The following is a 17,244-nucleotide window of genomic DNA, read 5'->3' on the forward strand; positions in this document are numbered from 1 at the left end:
AGGTCTGGGCAAAAACAGGATGGCCATCAATTAAGGAAGGAAAATCCAGACCAAGGACAGTGTAAATCCCAGTGAGGTCGGATAAAGGATACCACATACAAAATAAGAAACCAAAGATGGAAGTCATGTCCCAGGATAATGCAGGACAAATCTATGTACACCCTTGTCCTTGCCTCAGGGTTTTCACCTACATTATCTTAAATTCAGATATCCTGCAGTTGCATTACGAACACCAGCCAAATAATAATACTAGTTATCACTTACTAAGTACTATTTGTGCCAGGTATATGATTTCATTATTCTGTGACAACCCTATGAAGCAGTATCTCCACGTTATAGATAATAATGACAGTACTAATTCTAATATTAAGAAACATATATGGTGAACATTTACTATGTACCAGGCATTTTAAGCTAAGCAAATTCCACATATTTTCTTATCTAATCTTAAGGATGACCCTATAAGGAAGGTGCTATTATTACTTATCCAGACAAGGAAACTGAAGATGAGAGAGAGTTATGAAACTGCCCAAGATTACACAGCTAACAAGTGGGAAGAAAAAACCAGGATTCAAACTCAAGTTTAGTTGACTCCAAAGTCAGAACTCCTACATGGCAGAGAGATTAAGTTACTGAAACAAAATAACATAATTACAAATAGAACAAGTATGAGAAACCATATCCTTATCTTCATTTCAAGCATCAAAGACAGAATTATCAGAAAGAGTTTCTTTTTAGTTTGAAAATCATGTTAAAAGAGAAAACCTATAGGGGCACCTGGGTGGCTCAGTTGGTTAAGCGTCCGACTCTTGATTTTAGCTCAGGTCATGATCTCAGGGTCGGGAGATTAACCCCCAAATTGGGCTCTGCACTGAGTGTGGAGCCTGAAGCCTGCTTAAGATTCTCTCTCTCCTTCTCCCTCTGCCCCACCCCCACCTCGCAAGTGCATATTCTCTCTCCCTCTCTCTAAAAAAAAATTTTTTTTAAATGAGAAAACCTATCAAAGTTAACATCTAATTTATATAACATTGCCAAAATAACAAAATTATAGAAACAGAACAGATTAGTGGTTGCCAGGTGTTAGGAATGGGGGATGGGTAGAGAGGTGAGGGAGTGAGAGGTCTGTACGGCAACAGAACAGACATGACGATGGCGCTGGTCACATAAAGCTACACTGACTGACTGCACACACACATTTTACTAATGTTGTATCCAGGTTCTGATGTTATACTAGACTTATACACAATGGGAGAAGTGAGTGAATGGCATATAGGAGCAGTGTGTAGTATCTTGCACCTTCCCGTGAATCTAAAAAATTAAAAGTTTTTAAGAAGTCTAAAGAATTGGTTGACTGAATGATGTATTACAGATAGACTGGAGAGACGAAAGCTAGACATGAGAAAAGCTAATTAAATGGCCAAAAGATTCCCCTAAGATGTACTGTAGACAGCTGAACAAGTAACAGAAGAAAGAATGCCACAGTTAAGGAGAAAGGACATTCAAGGAACTAACTCAAGTCACATAAATTCTTTTTTCCCTGTGTTTACTAAGGATTCTGGTTTGAGGTCATCCTTTCGGAGACATCCCTGTGAATCATACTACCAAAAAAAAAGGAAAAAAAAAAATTGACACCATCCTCACCAGCAAGGAAGAATTTCTCTGTGAGGTTAATGTAAATAATATATGTTTTTCAAAACAGCTGAGGTTCAGTCCCCATTATCCTACAGATCTTCACTTTGGACTATGAAAATACAGTCCCAGAAGCCAAATTACAACAATAATGACAAGTCATTGTGTTTATTCCTTGAGTATTGAAAGAAAGAAAGAAAGAAGGATAGATAGATACATTGTATATGAAATCTGATACAAAAGAAATCCATGTAACAAAGCAGTATCCATGGCAACTACAACTTAATATTTCAGTCCTCTTCAGCTGCAGTGGATTAAATAAAATGACAAGATGTTCCCTTTGAAAAGTAACCTGTTACCATGGAAACGTTTTAGTCTAAGAAGTAAACAGGGAATGGACAGAAAGGGGCAGGAAGCCTGTAACTGAATATCAAAAAGGGAGAAGCATCCATGCAAAGGAGATGAGAGAGCCGGCTGGCCAGATGCAGGCTGGGAGAGGCAAGTGTCTCTGAAGGAACATTCACTCAAGACACCCAAATAGCTCTAAAAGAGTGTGGTAATTGCTTACGACAAGGACTTGGGTCTACAGGGGAAGAAGAGGGACAAGAGCACAGGATCCAGGGGAGAAGACATGAGCTGGTAGAACAGAGCCCTGTCACAGGGAGCTGGCATGAGTTCTCATCCTAAACCCAGACCTGGTCCCCAATCCAAGCCCAGAACATCACAGCAGTGTGGCCTACAGCCCATTCCCAAAAGTCTGGGACTGCGTAACTCTCCAGTTGGACCCCTTCTCTGTGGCTGGTGTCACGCATGAATGAAATCACTATGCAATTTTCCTTTACCTTTCCTTCAGATCACAAGGCTCAGAGAAGAGGTAATTTTTACCTTTCCCATAAAGTGTTCAGTTGAGCAGGAAGACTGACATGAAATCAATACAAAGAAGACTCCAGAAATTCTACTACTCACTAGCTCATTCAGAAAGTGATCACAGAAATGGACTGTAGGTCCAGAATGAAATACAACAAATTTTAGGAAAATTGAAAGGCAATTTATCAGAATCACTTTTTTTTTTTTTAAAGACTTTATTTATTTGTGAGAGAGAAAGAGCATGAGCAGGTGAGGCGCAGAGGAAGAAAACAGACATCCCGCTGAGCAGGGAGCCCAACGCAAGGCTTGATGCGGGGACACGGGGCTCGATCTGGGAACTCCAGGATCACGACCTGAGCCGAAGACAGATGCTTAACTGACTGAGCCAACCAGGCGCCCCCAGAATCAGTCTTTTTTTAAGAAGGGTTGTGGGCAGGAGAGAAAACAAGGATGGTAAGAAGGAAATCTAGAATAGCATGCTGGGTTTCTGAGATTTCAGCATGAACATACATTTCCAAAGCAAAATTTTTTTTTAAAGATTTACTTATTTGTTTTAGAGACCGAGAGAGAGAGTGGGGGGAGGGGGAGAGGGACAGCAGCACGGTCCTGCGGCACAGTAGCCACCGCTATTCTTAGCTCCAAATATCGGCAACAGACGGCAACAGGAGCCAACTCCCCTACCAGGAGTTCCCAAAGCACCACCTACCTCTCCCCAACTCTTACCACAGGTGTGATTTTTTATCTATTTTGCATGACTTTTTATTTGTTTTGTGTAATTATTTCCTTCAATGTCCTGCCCTTAGACTGAAAGCACCATGCAAGTAAGGAACCAAGTCTGTTTTTACCTCTCCATTATATCCAAGGGCCCACTGGCACTCACTATATTCTAGTATTTTACACTACATACAAGTATACTCCAATATTTTAATTCAACTATTGTTTAGCCATAGATAGCAACTAAGCACTTCGGTATGAAATTAAATCAAGTAACCTGTGATAGAAGGCTAGCCCTCCTGCCTAGCAGGAAGGATATTTTGAATGAATCTTGGTTTATTGAGAGAGAGAGAGAATCCATCAACAGATGAAAGAGTTAATGTTTCAAGTTCATACACAAATACAAAGGTCAAGACAGAAAGTCTTCAAAATCCCGAATCATAATATTCTACATTTTCTCTGATGGAAAGTTCCTTAGAGACCATGTGATCTAATCTTCTAGCTTAATAGAAGGAACCAAGGCCTGAGGAGATAAAGGTGCTCTTTCAAGGGGTCATAGTAAGTAAATTATGGAGGAGTCCAGGCCACAGAAGTAGCTCTCCTTCCACAGAGTACCCCCTAAATATAAGTAAGAGTCCAAAACTAAAATTTAGGCATTGGCTGAGGAACAAGAAGAATTTTCATGCTGACAATAAGATGCAGTAAATGTGGCCTCTTATACAAAGTATGTAACGTCAGGAAAAAAATGGTTTAAAAAAATTTTTTTTTAACAACATATGAGAAAGGCTCTCATTTCAAAGTGGTAATCACTGCCCAACACAAAGCTATACATACATAAATGATGATTTAGAAAACAGACTTATTATTTTAATCCCACTGTGATTGAAATAATTTATAAAGCAGCAATATTTGAAGATTAAGCTTATCTCCTGACCAAAAATATTGCTAGCTTTCTGCACACTGAAATCAAACTTTATGAAAACAGAAATGTAGCATCCCCAGAAAAAGAGGGCCATTGGACTATAAGTATGTCTTCAATGCATGTGTGAATGTCTCTTTGTTCCCAGTGGGAAGTCTCTGGGAAATACTATGAAAAACAGGACCATCGCGTTATGCCTCTTCACTGTGATGGTGTGGGTATGGGGGGAGGAGAGGGAAAAGGTGAGGGCAGGGAGGAAGAACACAGCCTTCACAGCATTCACACACACACACACACACACACACACACACATCAGAGAGATAAGAAAAGAACGTTTAGTGCTGAACTCACCGAACATTTTATATGACATGGGAGTAAAGCTTCTTAAAAAAAAAATTTTTTTTTTCAGGAAATATAAAGAAAAATAAAAGACACCCAAAGGGCAAGAGAAGAAAGGAGATCAATAAATGGTGGTTAAACATATTGGCCACTAATTTAATTACCATAATTCCCAACACAACTCCTGACACTGTCTTAAACAGACTGACCAAAAACTATAGATGTTGTTGAGATAACCATACTTATATGAGACTGTAGACTTGGCCTTTGAATTAATAACAATAATACACTGAGCAATTAAGTGCCAAGCAGTTTCATACTGATTTCACCCCATCTTTATAACAACTGTGAGAAATTATACTTATTTTATTGGAGATTTGGTCATATGGAGATATGGCCCATGAGAAAACGGAGATTCAGAGGAGCCAAGAAACTCATGCAATGTCACTAATCAGGTGGCATTTGAACCATACCATCTAACTCTAAATCTAGTCTTTTCTCTTACAATAAACGCCACTCATATTCAACATATTTATGCCAAAGGCCCATCTGGCAGGCACTCTGAAAGAGACTAAGGCTACAAACACAGATGTAGCCCACACCCCAGAAGACAATCCAATGGCCACAAATAAATGTATAATTCAGAGAACTTTGATAGAAATAATGTCTAATTGTCTTAATTGAATTAAAATGAGCTGTTATAGCTTAGAACCAAAGTATCAAGAATATACAACACAAGAATAGATTAATTTTCTTTCAGATCTGCTTTAAAGATATGTGCAGGAACCAGTATCCTCCCCTGTCACAAACTGCTCAATACAGATGATCATCAGTTTGGGAGGAGACTCATGAATGCACACAAATTCGTGAATTTCATTATTTCAAATCTCCCTTTAGCCTGTATTTTCTATTTTCTCTCTCATTCTGGATGACATTTTTTTTAATGGCTTTAGAATAAATGCTTCTCTGGTAGAAAGATAGCTCATTTCAGTTAATGACCAAAAAGTAAAGTGGAAAATGAAAAATGAATTCAGAAGGAAAGAGGATCAGAAACAATGAACAACTGGAAAATCACAGACATGGCAAACATCAGGTCTTAGGTGTACCAGAGTCTTCCAATCTAATACATCAGACAAGAACTTAGGACGTGGTCAAAACTGGAGCTATGTTATTAGCAGATTCACAGGCTCTGAAAAATTTATGTTTTACATAAGAGGAACCCTTTAAATGTAAGCCTCAACCTTGGATTCTGATTCAAGATTCTAATATAATGACAAAAAAAGCTAGTAAAGGATAATATTTTGGTGAACTTTTACTTTTATGTTCTTCTGGAAACATAAGCTGTCCATATTCACCAACATTTCCTGATACTCTGAGGTACAAGAGGAGGGGAGCGATAAGCCAAAATGAAACTAACAAGCATCTTTCCAATGTCCAAGCTGGGCAGACCCTGGACAACTTCACTGACCAAGAGAAGAATGTCCCATGTGCTGTTCCTTCACCTCTGCCACCACCAGACAAGCACAGAAGCCCCAAAGCGAGAGATGGCTAGTCAACAAATAACATTCCAAAAATATTTTCCCAAGACGGGGAAATACAGAACAAATGCACACTACACAAGGAACGGCGCTTGTGACTTACTTTACCTGATCTGAAACACAGAAATTTGACTCTAAACAGCCAGCAGTGGTCACTACAAGTCCTCACCATCTAAACAGGTGGCTGCATACAAGCTCACAAGGGCACATTTGTATTAGGCCAGGCCAGCTAGCCAGACCAGCGGGAGGAACCTGCCCAGAGCTGATTCATGAGTACAGCTTCCTAGTCACACTTTGTTTGCTAAATATAAAAAAAAAAAAGTTGAAGTAAAGGCCCTAGAAAAGAAAGGCAGTCCACAACTGTTTTCTAGACAAGTATGGTCCTGACTCAAATGAGGATTTTCTGAAACAAGTCTGGAGTGTTAAGTGCCTCGGAGCCCAGATCCTCTTGTCCGGAGAGACGGTAATTTTAGACTTACAAGAGAAAAGCAGAAAGGAAGAGTACTGTAAATGGAGTGAATTAAGAAAAGTTCCAGAAGCAATACTACACGGTATGGGGAAAAACTGCCCAAAACCCCCAAATGCAATGTTCAAATAAATGTGATCATAATTGGGAAGACAGCCCTCATATCAATGGAAAACAAGACTAAAACTAGTAATAAATGCACTAGTCCTAAATTCATCTCCTTATCACAATCCCCAAACTGAACCTGCTGGAAGCCAGATGATACTTCAGTAATATGTCCGTGGCTAGAATTTACCATTAGCCTTCCTTACAACTTTCCACCAAATCAGGGTCCTCCTCTGACAAGAGGTGAGCACGCACAGCTCCACATTCATATTACACGATGAAGAGTTTATGCTCAGAATCTCTCCCTGTATCACCAACGTCCCATGAATTTCCTCACTATTCTATGAGCACTTATCAGCTGCACATTCTTGCACATCATGTGCTTCCACCTTCCAACCTCCCAAATGCACAAAACTTAAGTGTCACTTCAAAATTTTTTCCAACTTTCATCAGAAGAAAAAAGCAGAGAGGAAACAAGCAGTAACAACTAATACAATTTGCCAACTTCAGGTACCATCTACTTGGGTAAGAACTGAACTTGTCTTAAACCTGAGTATTATGATTGGCTCCCTACATTAACCATGGTAAGAGCCATCTGTCTGAGCCCTGGATACAAAGAGGACACACAAAATGTGTAACTCCCCATCACAGAAAAGACTAGTGCAGGGCCCATCAAGCAGTGGGCACAGAATCTGGCCTGGTCAGTGCCTCCACCTTCTCAAACATCAACTCCTCTTTTTACTCCTCTCCTACAGAATGTACAAGTCACACAACAAAATACACATATACCACAAATGCCACCTTCTGCTAAAACAAATAAAGAAACAAAATAACTGGAACCTTAACTTCTATCACAAATGTCACTGCATACAATTTTTTTCTTAATTGTCAAGACATTTCCCATAAACTCTGAAAAGAATGGACTCTTTCCTTTTGAAACAACAGAAAATGATGTGACATCATCTTTTATTTATTTTAAAAAAATCATTTTAAGCTGATAATGCTGCAACCATGATCCACAATTACTTCCTGCATACGTCAAAACGTATACACTATTTCATCTTCAGACTTCAGAAACAGATCACAAGAAATATAATTTGCTCTGGCAAACAGGCTCTCAATCAAAACAAGTTCCACCCACCTTCAAAGCAACCAATAGCTGCCCACCTACCACCCTTCCTAAAACATCCAAACAGAGCTGCTCTTGGGCCCAGTCATTCCCTATCAGCCACACAGCACCAGAACAGCCTGCAGGTTTGTTCTGCAGGTGCCTGAAGGCAAACAAGCTCAGCACCAGGCATCCATGCAGGACTCAGGTTAAAGCTGTACCCAGAGAGGAAAGGGGAAGGGAAAGGGGAAAGGGACAGGGACAGCAGGATCCACAACGTTCTCCATTTGCTAATGCATCTCCGGGCAGACCCCATTCTTAGCTCTGATTTCACGCTTCGCAACACCACCTACATGGCCAGCCAGGGCTGAATTAAAGGCTCTTAGGAACATGCACTATGAATGATGAAATGATTCATAAACATCTTCAGAAGTGAGAAAGAGCAGCAAAAACCATCACTGTTTCGGTGAGGCCAGAGGAAGATAGCCTACCTGCAGGGGCTGAATGGATCATCCATGACTAATAGAGGCTCTGGTGAGTCTAGCTGTATCCCTGAACCTCTACTTACTGTTAAAACTCTGCCCTTTTCTACTCTAACAACTCAAAATGGAGGCACATGCAGTCTGAGAGACCTCATAGAGCTTTCACTGAGCTTGTGCTATGACCTAAGCCTTCACGCAGAACGCAGAAACTTCCCCCTTACACTGACAGGACTGAGCATGTGCTGTGACCCTCCCTCATCCATACACTGTCTCTCAACGCAATCAATCTCAACCCTGCTGTTTCCGTAAATAAAGCCCAGCCAACAGACTCTGCAGCTTCTCCCTGCATACCAAGCTAGTGTGCAGGGAAGTGGGGCCTTAGAAAGGGGATCTGAGACAGCCAACACCAGGGAACTCGGCAAGCCACACCATCTATCGAGAGGCTTCAGAGAACTGCCCTGCTCTGACAAGACAACAGCAAGTTTTGTCTTTTTTTAATTGTGGTTTTATTTTCTTTTTTAAGATTTTATTTATTTATTTGACAGAGACAGACACAGCGAGAGAGGGAACACAAGCAGGGGGAGTGGGAGAAGGAGAAGCAGGCTTCCCACCAAGCAGAAAGCCCGATGCGGGGCTCCATCCCAGGACCCTGAGATCATGACCTGAGCTGAAGGCAGACGCTTAATGACTGCGCCACCCAGGCGCCCCTTAATTGTGGTTTTAAATAGCAAGGTCTTCAAGAAGGAATAGAATCAAAAGATACAGATATGACCATACATAGGATTAATTAACAGAAACTACAGCACATTTATAAACACAGTAGTAGCTACTTAAGGGGAACAACCCCACAAATTTCGTTTTGAAAACTTTGTAAACATTTGGGGAAAAAAGCCACACAAACAATTCTGGCAAAGCTGTGGAGTTCTGGGTATTGTCATAGCTACAAACAAACGCAGTACAGACAGTAAAGAAAGAGTATCTGAAGAATACTGTATTCTATGAAAAAAGCTTAATCTCTCTTAAATAAGAAAGCTCTAAAATTGCCTAAATAATAAAAACATTTCCCAAAGAGATACTAATCTAGTCAGGTATGTCTAGCTTGAAAATCATACTTCTAACACTAACAAGGGCAGGAAAGTCCAAATCAAGAGGTCAAAGAACACCATGCCACAGATACTCAAGCACCTAAAAATCTCATTTGAGATCTCCTGATTCAAAGGTTTAGGCAATTCTTTATAGCATTGCCCACGAAGCTAACTTCATTTAAAATTTAATCAGAAAAGATTTCTAAAGCCACGTCAGCAAGGCCATGCCATGCTAGTCATACTGAGCACTATGAAGTATTCATACTGTCCACAGCACCAGCCAAGACATTTTCTGTTAAAATCTTTAAAAACACACACTCTATGCCTCTCCCCACAACCTCCACCTCCAACAAAAAGGCAAAGTGGGTTGTCCACCCCATAAGATAGCCTAGTTTGGTATGTGTACGCAAGCGTGTTTCCATTTGCAAACTAAGAGATGATTCTATGTATGATTCCTTATAGTTACAATTAAAAAAGAAAAATAAGACCATGAAACTCCTGAAAATGTATAAAGGACAAGACAGAGTAGGAAAAAGCAGTGCTGATTGTGTTTCCCACAAATGTAACAGAGTGTGAAGAAATTAAAGACCTGCTTAAGAGAGTACTCCATGTCCTCAAGAGTCCTAAAATAAATGTGGAATCCATTCCATTTCCTTAGTACTCCTGTTTTTGCTATCAAATAAACTAAATTCTGAGACTATGATTAAAAAACTCTCATCTTACTGAAAATTTCATTTATACAACACGAGAAATGCCAAATACACTTAAGTAAGTTTTGCTTTTGACCCAGCACCTGAACCAAGTATCCACAGCTTGGAAGACCACTTTCCCTATTGGGAAAAGTCTGTCCCCAGACGTGTGAGACCAGAAACAGTCTGAAGAAAAAGGCTCTCTAAAACAGAAGCAATTGAATTGCCTAGAAGCCAAATAGCACGACTATGACTATCAAAGTATTTCCTTCAAAAGCGCATTTTTTCAAAACTACTGAATCACATGGAAAATGCTCCCTTGGAGAAATCAATGTAAAATAATAATTTAATAAATTCATCATTATTTTGAAAAACCACAGGAGCTGTTCCATGAAACATAGCATAAAAATGGTTATTATGATAGCAATTCAAGAAGTGTAAACTATAATTCTAGTCCCACCAAATACCGTGAGTGACACTAAGGGCAAGCCATGAAACCCTATGACCTCTTCTCCAAACACTGGGTCCCGCAGTGGCTGAGGCCTCCTTCAACACCCTCTTGGTCATCTTTCCTGCCACTCACCTCATAGCTGTCCTCTGCATGCCACTTGGGCAGACCCCCAGCCCCGTCTCTCCTCAGTGGTGGTACACCCCAGGGCTCACCTCACTCTGCAGTTTTCTCTTGTGCGTGGAGAATTCACCCAGTCACGCACAATCCCAGCCAGAGCCTCTCTGGAGAGACCTCCATACCGGGAACAGCTAGGAAACCTCAGAGAACTCTGTTCTCCTCTTGCTGCCCCCTAACTCATGTCAGCTTTTTCTGGGGTGCCTCATCTCTCTTGACGGATGATAAGCTCTTTGGGGGCAAGGACAGTATCAAAATCATCTTTACTGGAACCACCCAAATCTCTTCTTTTGTACCTCAAAAAAAATACATCTGAAGCACTGAGAAGGGCAAAATAACACTTAGATAATCATTCCCTGGCAGAACTAACAAAGCCTAAGACTAAAAATGAGGAAACATCAAACAAACCTGAACTGAAGGATATTCAACAAAACTGGCTTCTAACTCATCAAAAATGTTAATGCCATGACAAAAGAAAAAAAAGCCAAAAACATGTTGTGAAAAGTGCTGTATATAATATGCTATATATAGCTAAATATGGACTATATTAGATTAAATGGTATTATATCAATGTCACCTTTTCTGATTTTGCTAACCATATCATGATTATGTAAGAGAATGTCCTTGTTCTTGAGAAATACACACTGAAATATTTAGGGAGAAAGAAGTTTGATGCTGTAATTCATTCCTAAATAGTTCAGGGAAAGAAAACAGAAAAATGAAGCAAAGATGGTTAATACAGAGAATAACTCGGCAAAAAAAAAAATAATAAAGTAAATCTGTAATACAGTTAAAAAGATATATAATACATAAAATAAAATCAGTAAGAATAAATTAATTAAGCAAATACTGCAAAATGTTAACAACTGGTGAACTGGATAAAAGATATATATAGGAGTTATATGTAGTAACATCAAAACTCTTGAGTTATGTACATAAAATATTTAAAATTTTAAATATACACACACACACACACACACACACACATATATATATATATATATAAAACACCTACTTGTACTAGTAAGTCTTCAATCATCAGTCCTCATGGAATCTGGAGACTGGACACATGACTGGCAACGAGTGACCTGCCATGCTACCTGCTTCCACGTGCTCTAACCCCCAGACTGAATCACTTAACACCCAACTTTGAGTTCAATCCAACCTCAGAATATGAGGTCAGTTCTCCTCCTCAGAGAAAATCGAGGAGCCCTGAAACCTAGTGGCTTGGTAATTAAGTAAGCCAATGTGCCATTTTAACATAAATTCCAATTCTAGAAATGGGCTCTGTTTCCATTGAGCAAGCCCTATCTTACACTGAGGACCACCCTCTGACTCTACTCAGTACTTCCAAGCCCCTAAAACCTGGGCCTTATTTTCTCCACGGTTGTCTGGACCACTAGATGTCTGCTTACTGCTGCTGACCATCTGCCTAGACCTCATTCCTGCCCCATTTCCTTGCCACCTGGGTGCCTGCAGGGATATGCACACACAATTGGCACATAGGCTGCCCATGTGCTTCCTTTTGTGGCCTCTACTGCTAGGTCTTCCCCCAAGTCCTGTGAGCCCAAGTACTTCCACACTGTCTCCGGATCTTAGACCTTCCTCTCTCCTGATTCATCCCTTAGTGAACAACACTTGAACGATTAACATTTTTGAATAGATTTAAAAGTGAGCTGAGAATGTGAAATGAATATGTTAATGGATTCTTTCTAAAATTAAAAAGGTTTATTACATAAAAACTGACTGAAAAACTATTTTGTCCACTGTCATACTTAGTTTTTCATGAGCAGAAAATTTATCAAATGTAAAGTAAGAACTGTAAGTTTTAAAGAGGTTTTTACTTACCAGAAATATAAAAATGTTTAAAATGTTTTATTTACTAACAACAAATTGTAAAGCAAAAGCAAGGAAAACTTAACATTCAGGCAACTCTAGAGAAAAACACTTGTTGGGAAAAAAGATATTCTGTTTGACTTTTAATGAGTACTAACTTCACATCAAGAGAAGGGAAGCATTTAGAAACAGTGTGGTTAAATTTTATTTTCTAATTGTCCCTCGTGTGTGGAAATGTGGAAATGGAGCTGAGCGTTACACATGCTGCTCTGATTTCCAACAAACATGCTGATTTATCCTATCAGTTCTAACTATCTGTTCACATGCTTTCTCAGAGTTTCTATGGCAAAAACTATTATACCATTTTACAAAGGTTCATTTCTTCATCCCCAATTCTCACACATTTTCATGTACTAATGGACATGGGACTCTTTTTTTTTTTTTTTTTTTTTAATTTTAGAGCGATACTTCTAACACTCTGCCTTTAAGTACAGTGCTTGTTGTAGATTTCGGTTTAATTATTCAGTCACAACAGGGAAGCTTCATTCTATGGTTACTTTGGTAAGAGTCCCCTCCCCCAACATGGACTAGTTGTTGACTTCCAACAACTGTTTTTCTCAACATCAAGATGAGTATATAGTTCTTCTTCATCATGTTAAAGTGGTAAGCTATATTAACAGATAAATTTTTAAACCAGTCTTGTGTTCTATAAACCCAACTTGAGTAAGTAGATTTTTCATGCCTTGCCAGATTCCATTTTCTAATATTTTATTTAAACATCTTACATGCATGTTCCTAAGTAAGACTGACCTATAAATTTTACTTTTTAATCTGGTTTTGTATAAAGGTTTAACTAGCTTCATAAAATGACACAGGGAACCTACTCCATCTTTCTCTATTCCCTGGAACACTGGTAAAGTTTACTTATAAAGCCACAGTCTAATTTTTTAATTATTTTTGGTCTAATGAGAAGAAAAAGAAATGTCCTGTACAAATTGTGAAAATGCCTTTAAAGGAGAAAAGGCATGCATTTTTTTACCCACTTCCTCCTTCCAGCCTGAAATCTGGATGTCACGGCTACCATTCAACTGACACCCTGAGTACGAGGTAAAAGTTGAAGTTAAGGATAGGTCCCTGATGGTTGTGGAGCCCCACATCCACCTAGGATTGCTTCTTCTCAAACTCTGCTTACATGGGAGGGAAATAAAGGTTCTATTTTGTTTCAGTCTATTATATAGTCTCTCTCTGATAGTTCTAGTGTTGAAGTTCTCAGGTGTATATCTTACCGTTTATCTGACTCAAGTTGATGGCACATGGTTTCTTCCAACATTTTGTAATTTTTAACAGTGCATTTGGCATTCAAAGATATATTATCTGTATATATCCTACAAGTTCTTGAATGAGAATATGCCTGTTGGAGGCTCAATGGCCCAAGACCACTTTTTACATTATCTTCTCATCCTAGAGTTCTCATATTTTTCAAGAATGTAAATTCATGTCCCAACTGTCATGGGGGCAAAGCCCAAAGTTATGAATTATAAGGGAAATTCTCCCTCTATTCCTCCCTCTTCTTCTTTTCTGTGCTTAGAGTCCCAGTCCCAAATAGGTTTCTCTATCATTTCCCTCTAATTCTGGATATATCACCTAGCCCACCCTTTCACTGAAGAACAGACCTTTGATGGTCCTAACTTGGTAGAGGGCTCTCAGTTCCAACTCCCTAAGCCCCTGAGATCAAGACCCCATCTCCTATACCTGGTGGGTGTTAAAGGCAAGACCCTTTGGTTAAGGAGACAGTAACTAACCCAACCTCCTCTCATCATGGGCTGATGATCAGCTTAATGCTTTACTTGACAGTTTCTCTTAATTCGTGCAAGCTCAGCTCTCCATTTAAAAGTTCTGTCATATTTTATTCAACACTGGTAGATGTTTACTGGCAAAGGGCTTTTGAAATTATCAAATCTGATTTTTTTGTCCTATCTTATTAAAGTTCTTATATTTAAAAAAAAGTTCTTATATCCTCAGTAGGGCTGTGTTTCCAAATATACATGTCCTCTCAACCGTTTCCAACACTTGCCATCTGACATAAACATTGTAAGAGTTCGAATGTGATGGCAGAGGAAAAGCAAACAAAAAATTATTTATACCTAGTTCCAGCTTCTTGTCCTCAAAAGCTATACAAACACCATGAGCTGTGATGGACAACTTCACTAAAACAGAAGTAGATTTTGAAATGTATGAAATCCAAATTAACTGAAATAAAGGAGATCTACATTGTTACCTTTCAGCTGAAGCATATAAAGATTTATTGAAAAAAGATGGTCACAATGTTATTTAGAATAACCAAATACTGGAAAACCATAAATGTTCAACAAGATGGGAACAGATAATTATGAGACATCCACACGATGGTAGATAAGATGCTCATCACAAATGTTTGTGCAAAATGTTTAATGACATGGTACTATGTTCATAATAAAAGAAAATGAATAAAGGAATGCATGATCATATGTATATTATGTGTAAACAATATTTTAATTATAATCTTAATACATACACATACACCTATATACACATGCACATAGGTGTAAACTGAAGGGGAAAAACACAAACATGGATTATACAATTATATATCATTTCAGTTTGCTTAACTTTTGTACTTGTCAAGTTATTTTCTAGTGAGCACATATCTTTCTCCTCATTAGAAAAGCTTCAAGTTATTTTCCAACACAGCCAGAAGAAAATGAGGTGGTATGAGTCAATCTATGATAAAATCATCAATGTTAAGAACACAGGCTTTGAGTCAAATAGGCTTGGGGTTTCCTGTTTAGTAACTGTATGCCTTAGGCAATTCTTTAATATAACACCAATTTTCTCATTTGTAAAATAAAGGTAATGCCAACCTCACTGAGCTTTTATGGGAACTAAACAATCAAGCATGGAGTAAGTATTGACTGTGAGCAAGTAGTAGTTGTTCTCCCGTGGGCCCTGAAAAGAAGATGTTACAATTTGATTCCTTGAGATCACACTTTCTTAAGAAATACCAAATGCTAAATCTACTAAAGATACAGTTCAAGATACCAAAACCCATCCATGTGTGGGAGAGAGCAGAGTCAGTGATACAAAACTGAAGTAAAGATATTAAGGATTATGAAATATGGTTTCTGACTCTTAAAGATGAGAATTACAAATAAGGAAAAAAACTAGAAGGAACCCTATGGTATTGGATTAGATGTGGAAAATTTGGTATGAATGCATGGACGCACACACACTGATACAGAAATATAGTTGTAAAAGTTTGCATACCTCCTTTTCCCCCTGCTTTCCTCCTCCCTCCCCCACCTGACACACCCTAGCTGTTTACTCAGAGGCCTGACAGCAGTGACAGGAAGTAATGACCACACCTAGGTATCATTCTCCAAAATCTAGGACAATTTGACCTAAAAATGAATAATGATAGTAAGAGATTATATAAACAACTGAATAAAATAGGAAGCCATTAATCCACCTAGTGTAAATAAATGAATAAAATGAAAGTTTCATGGGAAGAGGCTATTTATACATAGTCTCAAAGCAACCTTCCACAAAATGGTCAATAATTATCAAAGGAAAAAGAGAAATTCTACAATTGCAAAGTCTGGCAAACAGCACCTTATTCAACTGATTAAAGTAAACATTACCAGCCATGAGACAAAAATTATGAAAGGATGTAGAAAAAAAGAAGACATGACTTCTGTGCTATCCCTGTCAAAGATACATCACCTAAATCTAATAAGGAAACATCATAAATGTAAACTGAGAGACAGTCTACAAAATACCCTATAATCTTCAAAAGTACCAAGGTCATGAAGTGAAAGAAAAACTGAGAAACTGTTCCAGACTGACTGATCAGCTGAAGACAACTGAATCCATCAAACTGGCTCCTTTTACTATAAAAGTCTTTACTGGGAAAACTGATAAAATCTGAGTTGGGTCTGCAAATGCCATGGCAATATTTGAATGTTAATCTCTTGAGCTGGAGGCCTGTATCGTGGTCATGTAAGAAAATGCCCTTGCTCCTAAGGAATACCCCCACGTATTAGAGTGTGGTAGAGCCTCGTGGTGACAGCATACTTTTAATTGGTTCAGTTAGAAAAGGTCCTCTACTATACTTACAGCTATTCTATAAGACTGAGACTGCTTCAAAACAAAGTGAAATCAATGAATTATGCAAGTAAAACTCAAGAGTAGCGCTAGGCACAATAGGCCTCACTAACTGTAGCTATTATTAGTAACATCATGACCACTGTCAGTTGGGGAGAGATTATTTATAAGTCCTTGCAAGTGCCTCAGTTTATGATTGCTGCTAAATATAATGGCAGTAATCCTTAAGCTTCAATATTGCTTTAAAACTCCTCAGAAAAAGAAAAGCGGAAAAGGCACAGGTGATTGATCACAGACATTCTCTCCTGGATGAGATTTGAGCTCTCAACTTGTTTTCCATCTGACTAGCAAGAGAAGACTCACTTTCACTAAGCAAAGAAACAAAAAATACAATCAGATGTTTCATGCTACAGAGCAAGTCTCTGAAGAGATCAACACTTTTATAAGACAGTATGGGGTGGGGGTGGGGGAGGAGCAACAGATCAGTGACCATCAATACAAAATGCTACATTTTATATGTTCTCTTCACTACCCCTACCTGCACTTTAGTGACCTAAAAAAAACCCCGTATCTAGCAAGGGGAAACAAATGGACTGGTTCCTGGGAAAATTCGTGTTTTATAATTTAAAAGTAAACATCTCCTTTCAAATGGCCACTACCAAAATCTTTCATTCTTGCTGAGACTCGACCATTACTCCCTTC

General features: G+C 38.8%; 1 protein-coding gene across 9 annotated transcripts in view; it reads right to left on the bottom strand.

The window, feature by feature from the left end:
- Nucleotides 1–17,244, bottom strand: part of RERE (arginine-glutamic acid dipeptide repeats) — a 414,521-nt gene that overhangs the window by 135,249 nt on the left and 262,028 nt on the right. The window contains exon 1 of one of the 9 annotated variants that reach the window (XM_081817444.1): nucleotides 8,177–8,487. The exons of the other annotated variants lie outside the window; for them this stretch is intronic. Within the exon in view, the coding sequence (XP_081673570.1) occupies nucleotides 8,177–8,202 (26 nt within the window). The 5' untranslated portion in view covers nucleotides 8,203–8,487. Of the gene's footprint in view, nucleotides 1–8,176; nucleotides 8,488–17,244 lie in introns of those variants that run through there. 9 annotated transcript variants of the gene reach the window in all.

Source organism: Leptonychotes weddellii, chromosome 4, assembly GCF_054177405.1.
Source record: "Leptonychotes weddellii isolate Sample4059 chromosome 4, ASM5417740v2, whole genome shotgun sequence".
NCBI classification, from domain to species: domain Eukaryota; kingdom Metazoa; phylum Chordata; class Mammalia; order Carnivora; family Phocidae; genus Leptonychotes; species Leptonychotes weddellii.